The sequence below is a fragment of the Scylla paramamosain genome, chromosome 29, assembly GCF_035594125.1.
Source record: "Scylla paramamosain isolate STU-SP2022 chromosome 29, ASM3559412v1, whole genome shotgun sequence".
Classification (NCBI taxonomy): Eukaryota; Metazoa; Arthropoda; class Malacostraca; order Decapoda; family Portunidae; genus Scylla; species Scylla paramamosain.
In genome coordinates, this window is record NC_087179.1 from 3,503,879 (window position 1) to 3,517,208 (window position 13,330).

At 39.7% G+C, this 13,330-nt stretch overlaps 1 protein-coding gene across 7 annotated transcripts in view; it reads right to left on the bottom strand.

The window, feature by feature from the left end:
• LOC135115178 (glycosaminoglycan xylosylkinase-like) overlaps positions 1-13,330 on the bottom strand; it is a 183,227-nt gene that overhangs the window by 141,508 nt on the left and 28,389 nt on the right. For all 7 annotated transcript variants that reach the window (XR_010275840.1, XM_064031681.1, XM_064031678.1 and 4 more), the window contains one exon: positions 2,899-3,091. Coding sequence is in view for 6 of the 7 variants with exons in the window: in XM_064031681.1 (XP_063887751.1) it covers positions 2,899-3,091 (193 nt within the window). In the remaining variant the exon portion in view is untranslated. The remainder of the gene's footprint in view (positions 1-2,898; positions 3,092-13,330) is intronic.

Genomic DNA, 13,330 nt, shown 5'->3' on the forward strand with positions numbered 1-13,330 from the left:
GATTTTGGTCAGGAAGGAGGAATGGAATGAAATTTCACAAAATCCACTGATGCCCCTTGGGAGAACAAATGTTCAGAAGCAATGGTAAAGTTAGTCAAGAGGGTTATGACTAGGACCATAGGGAATGCTACATTAACATTTGGTGAACTACAATCAGTGATGTTTGAGGTTGCTAATACCTTAAATGAAAGACCAATAGGTATGAAGAATGGTTCAAGTAATGTCAGCGGTTCTTATCTTTGTCCGAATTAGTTAATCCTGGGGTGTGCCAGCGTTCGCGTACCAGAGGAATTGTTTGATAACAATCCTATTATTAAGTCTAGACAAAATTTCATTAACACAATTGTAAATTCCTTCTGGGGGAAATGGATGAGGTACTACTTTCCTACATTAGTCATACAGCAAAAATGGCACTGTGAGAGGAGAAATCTGAAGATAGGGACTATTGTGTTGGTACAAGACAGTAATGCTATAAAAGACAGCTGGAAACTTGCTGAGGTGTGTGAAGTCTATCCCATTTCTGATGGTAAAGTCAGAGATGTACAAATAAGATATAAAATACAAAGAGAAAACGGTGAATACGAGGGTCAACAAGACATGAAGGTAAACAGATCAGTTCACAAACTTGTGCTTATTCTACCAGTTGAGGAACAGTAGATGCTACTGTGGTGGGGCAAGTGTAACACAATTCTGGCATTGTATTATTATTTATCTAAAATTTGGTTGTTCCCATTTGTTACGGTCACCTTAAGATGTTCCAACGTTATTTCAACCAGATTTGGGATATAGTCTTTATTGGTATATTAGCCTTCTGTTTGTGTCATTATGTATTTGGGTTATATTTTTTGTTATATGTAAGATGTATTTTTGTAACTATGTACAAGTTTGTGGTATTTAGGGATGTTTTGGAAGAGTTCAGGTGTGGGTTCAGGGCAGAAGCGCCAGCTGAAGTGGAGCAAGACTTGAGACAGCTAGTGGCATTTATCAACTATCACTCATATGGAATGCACTCTGTTAGTGTCCAGGAACTATTACCTCTGGACTTTCCTTCATTGTGTTCAAGACTACCCAGGTACAGCTGGTGTCGGCAATGTTGTGAGTTATTATGTGTATCTTATGTAGGGTCTATTCACTCAGTGATCATTATGTCCTTTATAAGTTTTCATAACCATTTTTATGTATACGCTGTTCTGTGCTGGAGTTTACAGTGGCAACTTTTGTTATTATTATTATTATTATTGCCCCTTGCAAGGAGTTTGTTTGGTAAAGGTCAGGTGATATGATTTAGAAAATTGATGTCACTTATGAGATTGTTAACTGCTGTTCAACTTACTAGTTTTGGGTGATTAAGTTTATTGTGTTTAGTGCTAATATAGTCCCGGTCCTACAGGATGGAACATATAGAATAAACCAAGTTGCAGCATATAGTTTCACTGTCACCCGGACACCTTGAACCTACAAAGGGAGATAGAGCAAGAGCTATCTATCTATCTATTTATCTATCTATCTATCTGATTCTATCTATCTATCTATGGTGGAATAGTTAATGAGGGGTTTGAGTAGGTGGTGCAGGGAGGAGGGGGCCCCAACTGCACTGAACCAGCTTTGTTGGGTGGAGGGGCTAGCTTGCAAAAGGTTGAGAATCCTTGGATCAGAAGATAGAGTTTTGTGGTATTTCCACCTAACCCAGGACATTAGGAATACTTACCTTTGTTTCTTCCTTTGCTTCTGTTATCCACATCACACAAATCCTGAATCCATCCCCTGCCACATGCCACATTCATTCCTCATGCACTCCATTACAACAGCTTCTTTAAATGGCTTTCCTGTATCCCTTAGAACATCCCATCTGCCTCTAATAAAACTCTCCACTATTTCTGTTCTCTTCTATACACACATGCTGGTAGGTATGTATTAATGGATGCCATTCTTATGCCAAATTTCCCTGCTCCAACAATCTTCAAATCTTGTTATAAATCTAGCAGCAGCTCAAAAATACAAAATTAGCAAGGAAAATATCCAAGTGAGAGACTAGTTAAACTAAAGAAAACCTGCTAAAGATATACAAGTGTTGGTAACAATGTCCCTACTGATTATGTCACTAGGTTGCAATAACGTGTGCCATACAGACACTGGCTATGAACTACACTAGCCTTCCTTACTGGTGTGCTGTCAGTATTTTTCTGTGCCATCATCATTAGCACAATCACAACACATCTTCAACAAACCTCATCAGCTATGATATCAAGACTGCCATTTCAACATGTAAACACATTACTTAATTTAAAATCTATTGTGCAATAATCCCACAAATCAAATGCAGAGCATTGTATGTTGTAATTTCTTAAATATTCTATTCTAATTCATCTTTTCAGGATTGTTAACCTTCCACTCCTACAAGACAACATATGCACACATGAAGGCAGGATTCTTAGCCTTACATTCCTGCTGGGCTACAAGATCATCATTCCTCAGCTTACACCTCATAATTTAACAATTTTTTACAAAGGAAACAGGAACTTAAGTGTGAAAAGTCTCTGCCCACTCCAGGATAAATGGACAAAGGCATTAATAAATATTTCACTTCACTTTTTGCCATGGTATCACATCTGGAGCGGGCTCATAAAAGCTTGGGTCCAGGAGTTCAAATCTGTTTGGTCCTGGATCCATGCTGGTTCACCCACCTTTTAAGGATTATCCTGTTGGAAATATGTTTCTGACAACCTCCAATTTTAGAATTCCATGATCTGTATAATAAAATCAATCAACAAGCTGAAAAGATGACATACAGAAGTTGTTCACCTGGCCAGTCACAAACTATTTGAGTCATATGACTTGAAAACTTACCTTAATTACCAGAAAACAAGAACTGAAAGGTATAAAAACAGAACTACTGACCTTCTTTGCTAAGTCCCAGGGATCACTGCTAACTCCCCTAGTGGTGATGTCCTGCCTGAGGGTGTGGATGAGGCTGTGTAGGTGGGGTGAGGGAGTCCTGTGGCGAACCTTCACCCCGGGCAGGTGGTCATACAGTGCGTGAATGGCATTTGTAATTCCTGTTCGGTTCTTCTGATTCCAGTTAAGATACTCACTGAAATTAGATTCCATTTCTGATAATGATAGAAATAAAAAGGCAATATAATATTATGAATAAGCAAAGAAAACACGTCATGAGATGGAGGATGTAATGCTGAAAAATGGGGTAGTTCAACTCATCATCATAGTTTCTTTATGTCCTTGTTCTTCAAATCATCATCATAGTTTTTTTTTTAAAGTTCTTATCCTTATCATCATATTTTTTCTTTAATGTCCTTATTCAACTAATCTTCATACACATATTTTTTTTTTTATATTTTCATTTTCCCTCAAGCCAAGTTCATGTGGAGAGTGTGTGTCATCAGTGATGTCATTCTGTCAATGGGAATATTAGTTAGAGTAGCCAAATATCCTACTATGAGATGGGAGAGCATTGTTGCCAATAATTATGAGGCAATAATAGCACTCTCCTATCTCACAGGATATGGCAGCTCCATTTAACTTTCCTGTTGACAGAGTGACCTTGCTGATGACACACTCCCTCTTGAGAGATGTGTTAAATGAGTATTGAGGATTCAGTCTTACAGACCAGGCAGCTTCATGGTTTATGGGTCTCTCCCACTCCTGTGTATGTAGAACTACTAAAAGCAAAGAGGATGTATGATAAGCACAGAAGTGGGGTATAACAGAAACAGACAAATAAACACAAAAACCAAACTAGCATTCAGAAAAGATATACTACATTTAACTCTCAAAAATCCCAGATTTTCACTTTGACTTTTTTTTTCTGTAACAATTTTTCTAATTTCTGGACAAAACTCTGGACAAGTTTGGTATGACATATGTATACATCTGTCATACCTGTTGCATTCCATTCCCCTAATTATTTGTATGAGACAGATGCTAGGTAGCCACCTGATCATCAGTTTACAACTTTACACAGCCAAATTACAAACACTGCAGTTTTTGTTATGTGTCCAGCATGATGTATAATTTGTCATGATCCAAGTTCAACCTACCCTCACAGGTGCCACTACAATCTGGTCAGCTTTCCCCAGACTAATTCCTTCTAGCTTAGTGCAGGGCACAAACAAAGCAATTCTAGACACTTACTGGTCACCCATCCTGTTTAACCCAACAAGGAAGGGAGTATTACAACTGCCAACAGACTCACAAGTTGAGAAAGAATTGTAAACCATGTGCTAGGGAGGGCACAGCCAGATCAAAGGACACACAGATATGAGGCTTATATTCTGGGAGCAACCTCCTACATAATGGTCCAAGCCACACCCACAAAATATTACATCCTCCTGCTTGAGAGTGGTCTACCTGTGGTCTCCCAGAAGACGGACAAATACCACCTGTATACAGTAAAGCCCAGGGAAAGAACAGATAGCAGCAAACTACAGAATATTACAAATCCAAAGCTACCAGCAGTGAGCTTTGAATACCAGTTGAGTTTAATGGCACAAAACACAACTGAGACAAATGCACAACAGCCACTAGGCCCTGAGATGGTCAAAGGACTATTCTCAAGACTGCCAACAAGACACAGGATGTCAACACACTCAGAGGGCTCTAAGTGCAGTTGGTAGGGCAAAGTATTCTCCAGAGTTATTGAGGTGCAGTAACTTCAGCAGGTTCCCATGGAAGCCCCTCCTACCTAGGATGACAGGGATGTACTGTCACAACATTCAGTAATTATTACTAAGAACAGCCCTCTAACATATATCACCCCCCAGGACTTCCTGTAGATTCTAAGTCTCTCTCACTCTGTAATGCATCCAGCTGTTCCAATGCCCAGGAACCAACTGGCATGAGAACATCTCCCTGCGCCATGTCTCAGCTCATGTGACGAGGAGGGAAGGGGGAGAGAAAGGGGAAAGGACAGGGGGGAGGGAGGGAAGCCAACACCTTCCACAACTAACACACTGAACTTCTCTCACTCTGAACTGAGCAGTTTATTTCAAAGAATAATTAGGGACTTGTCAAGGGTGTTGGGTGGAATCTGACAATATTATGGGGGAGGGCGACTCCTCTACTATATTAAGTATTAATGACAGCTAAGGGGGACAAAGGGAGGTGGGTAAATTCTCGAGGGAAATGAGGGACAGTGGCAAGGAATGGTTTTTACACTAGGGGCATGGGCAAGAACTGTCATGCAACAGGCATCATTATCCTCTCTCTCTCTCTCTCTCTCTCTCTCTCTCTCTCTCTCTCTCTCTCTCTCTCTCTCTCTCTCTCTCTCTCTCTCTCTCTCTCTCTCTCTCTCTCTCTCTCTCTCCATCTTTCTATCTTCTCATCTTATTGTTTCTCTCTAAAAATATGCCCCTTGTAATACAATAATATTGTTGTGGCTATTCCATTCCACTCCCCTAGTTATTGCTCAGGAAAGCCACTTGGAGGGCATTGGATCAATAGATGACTTTCAACCAATCAGTCAACCACTTCACTCCAGATGCTTAAAAAATGCACACTGCTCATATATTGCATAAGCCAACAAGCAGTAACTTATCTAATTCCAAATACTATAATCTCCCTCTCTCTCTTACTCTGAGTCAAACCTTCAAGTTGTCAGAAATATGAGGCAGTTGTTGTTGTTTTCTTGGTGTAAGTATGACACACACACACACACACACACACACACACACACACACACACACACACATTTACAATTTGTGGTGGCTGGAGGGTAGTAAATTACAGAAGAGGTGGTGATGAGTGAAGGAGGAATAAATGGAGAGGGAAGGGAAGGTGAAGTTATCAGAAATGAAATTAGTGGGCAGCTGTGTGTTTATGCACTTGAGTGAGTCGCAAGGAATGATGAATCAGGGAGGAGGGGGGAACTGTATCCCCACACTGTCTCCCCTTCCTGGATATATATATATATATATATATATATATATATATATATATATATATATATATATATATATATATATATATATATATATATATATATATATATATACATATATATATATATATATATATATATAGAGAGAGAGAGAGAGAGAGAGAGAGAGAGAGAGAGAGAGAGAGAGAGAGAGAGAGAGAGAGAGAGAGAGAGAGAGAGAGAGAGAGAGAGAGAGAGAGAGAGAGAAGGGAGGAGGGAGGGAGAGGAGGGTAATAGGGTAAAGAATGAACAAGGGAAAGGGGGAACTGTACTCTCCTCCAGTCTCTCCTCCCAGGTGGAAAGGGGTATAGGATGAAAAGAAGGATAGGGAGATATGGAAGATAAGGGAAGGACCATAGGGGGGAAAACTATGATGTAAGGCTCTGCCAATAAGACTTCCTCATTCAGGATAGAGGGTGGGATACTGGTAGCTCATTTATGTGACTGATGGGAACAAGGAAGGTGGGAGGAGCAATAGAACCTCAGGGACATAATACTGAGACTGTCAAGACAAGTCAAGGCAGGATACGGGATCACTCAACAACAACTAAAATAGAATCCAACCACGACACCTACATAGGCGTCATCATATACTCCACTGGTGCTTCATGACGCCTATGTAGGTGTCATCATATTGAAGGGGTTAAAAACATTGTAGTTCTTGTTGTGTTAAGACTTACTTTTGCAACTTCATAATGCCAGAATAGCACCAACACCCCCAAAACAACATGTTCATAAGGAAGCCTGTTGACTTGATTAATTTGATTAAAGTGAGAAACTCAAGTCAGGGACAACACTGTCATAGCTGTAAGAGTTATTATCTGAGAAAAAAACAAGATCAAAATTTAAACTCTTAAGCTGTTAAGAAACATAAAAGGCATTTACTTATTTGGACAAAGAGATAGTGAGAAAGATAACTGTTACAATGAAATTTTCCAGAGACCCAACCAAAATAATACCTAATTTGAGATACCTTTAATATGAAGAGAGGTTCTCCTTGATAATTAGCACTGACAATGACATGGCATATAAATGTTTTACATATAAATGATATATAAATACTCACTTAAATGAAATATAAATGATATACATAGTAATGCAGTACCTCTCTTTTTTGGTGTGGTACTCCTGGTGCAGCCAGGTGACTGATTGAACTCTCCCACAACTTGAACAGCACAAACCACAGAGCTGACCAATACAACATACAGCCTCCACCACAACAACCCATACACAGGCAGCACCACCACAATAACAAATATTCATAAAGTGATATCAAATCCTGCACCAAGACCTTCAACAAGACTGGGAACTCACAGAACAAGGTGGGAAAGTGGGAGGAGCAATAGAACCTCAAGGACATAATATTGAGACTGTCAAGACAAGTCAAGGCAGGATATGGGATCACTCAACAACAACTAAAATAGAATCCAACCTCTCTTTCTACAATCAGCTGACCAACTTATATCCACTTGCATAATTCACGTATATGTATATGTATAAAAGGAGGAGGCAGTAGGCACCTGCCGAAACAATAATTACTCCCAGTGAAGTCTAAAGCACTGGATCAGGGAGTGCTGTGAACTTATCATTAAACCCAGCTGTGACCTCACAGAACATTTCCCTTTGTGTCTCACAACTCAAGGAGGCAGTCACAGCCTGCCCTCTAAAGACAACTCTCTTCCTCCACACAAAACTACAAGCACCTAATAACACACACACACCCTTCACTCAAAATTTTAAAAATATCATGGTGACTCCTACACCAGCCTCAGAGTCCCCATCTGGGGAGGGGACCACAAATGTCCCCAGGTCGAACTGCCCTTCTGACAACAACCTTAAGTGTCTTGACACCCCCTCAGCTTTTTCTTCATTAACTTCTGCAACATTCGTGGTCTAAGATCTAACTTTCAATCTGTAGAATACCACCTCTCCTCTTCTAAACCTCATCTTCTTTTCCTCACTAAACTCAGGTGTCTGAGGCAACTGACAGTAGCCCCTTTTCTGTTCCCTCCTACTTTCTCTGTCCTCATTTTCAATCCAAAGCTGGATGTTGCATTTATGTGTGCAACGACTTAACCTGCTCCCGTGCCCACACTCTTGAATCTTCCAAATTTTCCACCATCTGGCTACGACTACAGAGTCACTCTCAAACTAAATTTATCTGTGCTTTATACCTCTCACCTAACTCCTCTGACTAAGAAATTCTTTGACTACTTAACTTACAAAGTGGAGCACATTCTCACTCTCTTCCCTTTTGCAACAATCTTGATCTTTTCCTAACCTCTAATCCTTCTGCTCATGTTGTCACCCTCTCTTCTCCATTGGGCTCCTCCAATCACAATCTCATATCTGTATCTTGTCCTATTGCTCCAATCCCTCCTCAGGATTCCCCTAAGTGAAGGTGCCTCTGGCATTTTGCCTCTGCTAGTTGGGGGGACCTGAGGAGGTATTTTGCTGATTTTCCTTGGAATGACTACTGCTTCCATGTCAGAGACTTGTCTTTATGTGCCGAGTGCATAACAGAGGTGATAGCATCTGGCATGGAGGCATACATTCCTTACTCTTTTTCTCAACCTAAACCTTCCAAACCTTGGTTTAATACAACTTGTTCTCGTGCTATACATGATAGAGAGGTGGCCCACAAAAGGTACTTAAGCTTTCCATCACTAGAATCTCATGCACTTTATATTTCTGCTGGAACCATGCCAAGTCTGTTATGCAACTAGCCAAAACTCCTTCATTAATAGATAGTGTCAAAATCTTTAAAATCTAATTCCCCTCATGACTTCTGGCATCTAACCAAAAATATTTCCAATAACTTTTCTTCTTCTTTCCCTCTATTTCAACCAGATGGCACCACTGCTATCACATCTACCTCTAAAGCTGAACACTTCACTCAAACCTTTCCTAAAAACTCTACCTTGGACGATTCTGGGCTTGTTCCTCCCTTTCCTCCACCCTCTGACTACTTCATGCTACCTATTAAAATTCTTCGCAATGATGTTTTTCACGCCCTCACTGGCCTAAACCCTTGGAAAGCTTATGGACGTGATAGGGTCCCCCCTATTGTTCTCTGAAACTGTGCCTCCATGCTTGCACCTTGCCTAGTCAAACTCTTTCAGCTCTGTATGTCAACATCTACCTTTCCTTCTTGCTGGAAGTTTACCTGCACTCAGCGTGTTCCTAAAACGGGTGACCGTTCTAATCCCTCAAACTACCATCCTATTGCTTTAATTTCTTATCTAAAGTTTTTGAATCTATCTTCTACAGGAAGATTCTTAAACATCTGTCACTTCCCAATCTTCTATCTGATCATCAGTATGGGTTCCATCAAGGCCGCTCTACTGATGATCTGGCTTTCCTTACTGAGACTTGGTCATCCTCTTTTAGAGATTTTGATGAAACTTTTGCTGTTGCCTTGGATATATCAATAGCTTTTGATAGAGTATGGCACAAAGCTTTGATTTCCAAACTACCTTCCTATGGCTTCTATCCTTCTCTCTGTAACTTCATCTCAGGTTTTCTTTCTAACTGTTCTATTGCTGCTGTTATAGACAGTCACTGTTCTTCTCCTAAATCTACTAACAGTGGTGTTCCTCAGGGTTCTGTCCTGCCACCCACTCTCTTTTTATTATTCATCAATGACCTAAACCAAACTTCTTGTCCTATCCACTCCTACGCTGATGATACCACCCTGCACTTTCCCACGCCTTTTAAGAGATGTCCAACCCTCCAGGAAGTAAACATTTCACACAGGGAAGCCACACAACGCCCGACTTCTGATATGTCTAAAATTTCTAATTGTGGCAGAGCAAACTTGGTATTGTTCAATGCCTCAAAAAACTCAATTCCTCCATCTAGCGACTCGACACAACCTTCCAGACAACTATCCCCTTTTCTTCAGTGACACTCAACTGTCCCCCTCTTCTACACTGAACATCCTCGGTCTGTCCTTTACTTATAATCTGAACTGGAAACTTCGCATCTCATCTGTAGCTAAAACAGCTTCTATGAAGTTAGGTGTTCTGAGATGTCTATGCCTTTTTTTCAAACCCCCCCCTGCCCCCTGCTACTAACTCTGTACAGGGGCTTATCTATCAATGTATGGAGTATGCTTAACATGTCTGGGGAGGTTCCACTTATACCACTCTTCTAGACACGGTGGAATCAAAAGCTTTTCATCTCATCAACTCCTCTCCTCTAACTGACTGTCTTCAGCCTCTCTCTCATCACCACACTGTTGCATCTCTTGATGTCTTTTACCATTATTTTCATGCTATCTGCTCTTCCGATCTTGCTAATTGCATGCCTCCCCTCCTCCCGCAGCCTCGCTGCACAAGACTTTTTTTCTTTCTCTCACACCTATTCTATCCACCTCTCTAATGCAAGAGTTAACCAGTATACTCAATCATTCATTCCTTTCTCTAATAAACTCTGGAACTCCCTGCCTGCTTCTGTATTTCCACTTCCTATGACTTGAATTCCTTGAAGAGGGAGGTTTCAAGACACTTATCCTTCAATTTTTCACTACCACTTTGGACCTTTTTCTGGGACTGGCATCTCAGTGGGCTTTTTTTTTTTTGTTGGATGTTTGTTGCCTTTGGCCAATGTCGCTCCTACATAAAACACACACACACACACACACACACACACACACACAACAAATATATATATATATATATATATATATATATATATATATATATATATATATATATATATATATATATATATATATATATATATATATATATATATATATATATATATATATATATATATATATATATATATATATATATATATATATATATATATATATATATATATAACTCAGAACCCCATATGCAGCCCATATGCAGCCCATATGCAATAAATTCTTTTATGCACCTAGACACCACCAATACAACACTCCAAGTTGCACTGAGCAACCTTGAGCTTAATTGCAGTATTAAAAGAGATGAAGAGATTGGTACAGCTAGATACAGAGGACCTGTGTGTAGAATAAAATGGACACAAAATTATATGAAAGGAAGCAGAAGAGGACCACCAATAAGAGAGATATTTTGAAGCATAGCCTATCCAACAGAAGCACAAATCTCTGGAATAATGATGACAAGAAAGTAATCAATGCAAGAAGCACTAATGACTTAAAGAAAAGTTGGATACTATACTAGGTTCACTTAAGATAGATTCCTGCACCTAAGCAGGTTTGTAAGGTTATTATCATGTTGCTTTTAATATTTTCACCATTTTTCTTTGTTTTATAAGTATTCCATTTTTTATATGTAGTACACTAAGCTAATATTTTTTGGTTGAAAGTAAATCTGTATACCAAACTTCTCTTTTATTTTGACAATACTCAAGTGTACATGAGTCTAGTGAAAGAATGGAAGGGCACTTGGATGTTAAAATAAGTTGAGGTAGTACATGCAAGACAAAAGGTGCTTGTGTAAAGCTTTGAACAAGTGAGGAAAGAAGACTTGAATTGGAAGACATGGAGGCTCTTCTGCCAAGGCCACCTCCTTAGATACTGTCCTCAATGGGCATGAAACATCGAGAGAGAGAGAGAGAGAGAGAGAGAGAGAGAGAGAGAGAGAGAGAGAGAGAGAGAGAGAGAGAGAGAGAGAGAGAGAGAGAGAGAGAGAGAGAGAGAGAGAGAGAAGCTATGAAAACATTTTTGTTGACAGCCCTGCAATGAGCCAGTCCAGCTTCAATGCCTCCTCTATATTCTTAAGGTTCTGGGTCATCACCAGCAAATAGTGGCTCATTCAGGGGAATTCTTTGGATGCACATGTTGTGCAACTGTTTGGTACAGCAGGGTGCTGCTTGACTCCTACAGACAGCAGAATCTGGAATCCAGTGTCCCATATGTCTGCTGTATCACCACAGGTCTTTGTGTGGTTGTTGAAGGCATGCTTGCCTGCAGTTCTTGGCTGGCTCAAGAGTCATTAGAAAAGGGCTCCAGAGGATAACCAGAATCACCTGCAATGACAGAAGCATGTGTAAAGGATTAATCCAGGCAAAAATAACTCTAAAAATCTTTTTCATAAACAATTAACCATCACATTATTCTAATACCCATTTCTTGTTCATGAAATTAACCTTCACTTTATCCTCCAATCTATATAATTTTTATACAGATTAAGTACACTTCCTTAATAACTTTTACATTTACTGAACACAAAATAGTGATTAAAAAAGTACTTCATAGCCAGCAATTACTTGCAAAATTTTTGCTAAAAAATTTCAGCACCAATTTCATACTGCATTACCAATAAAAGTAAACTGGTAAAATAATTTGATAATTGAAGAACATAGTATTTGGTTGTGAAGTTTCACACACATCAACTGAAAATGAATGCACAGAAACAAATGAAAGATTACTCACCAAAGAGTTACAAGGTGCAGGATTTCATGAAGTAGACATCCAGTGGATCAAGCCAATCTCTGAAGACCCTTTCCCTGCACACCCTGTCATGTTCTATGGCCCACAAAAATTCCATGAAGGCTGAAAAAGTTACTTTTATCAGGAAAAATGTTCTGATTTTATTTTTACTTTTAGTTGATAAAATTTATAAGAAATAAGCTCTTGCAACAACTGGGACTATCACAAATAAGTATTCACCTTCAGAACTCACCTATGTAAGCAGCTAGAGGATGAAATATTCTTCAACTGATGGCATTCCTTCATCCTCATAAGTGAGGTGGTGGTATTACCAGCACCAGAGAGCAGTCGTACTTACCAGGCGAGTTACCAGGTCATAAGTGTTTGCTGAATAGCAACTTACGATGTTGGTGAGGTTACAAGGAATTTGGTCAAGTAAAATGTTTGGTGAATCTGGCCCTAAAACCACATGTGTATCTGTGTTTTTTGTTTTTTCTCTCTCTCTCTCTCTCTCTCTCTCTCTCTCTCTCTCTCTCTCTCTCTCTCTCTAACACCCTTCCATGTTCTCCTCTCCCATTCTTCCCTCCCCCATCCCTTTCTACTTCCATGTGTCTCACCCACCCACCCACCCTTCCTCCCTCCTTCTATTCTCTCTCTCTCTCTCTCTCTCTCTCTCTCTCTCTCTCTCTCTCTCTCTCTCTCTCTCTCTCTCTCTCTCTCTCTCTCTCTTTCTCTCTGTGTATTTGTGTGTGTGTGTGTGTGTATTTATCTAGTTTTATTTACCTAGTTGTGGTTTACAGGAGGGGAGTAATCTCATAGTATCCTGTCTCCATATCTATCCAATTTGGTCTTAAAAGCATGGACAGTTATGGCACTGACAACGTCTTCACTGAGTTCATTCCATTTGTTCACACTTCTGTAAGGAACTATACTTGATGTCTCTTCTACAGTTAACTTTCGTCAACTTCTTACTATGTCCCCTTGTACTCTGTGTGTCTAAATTTATAAAA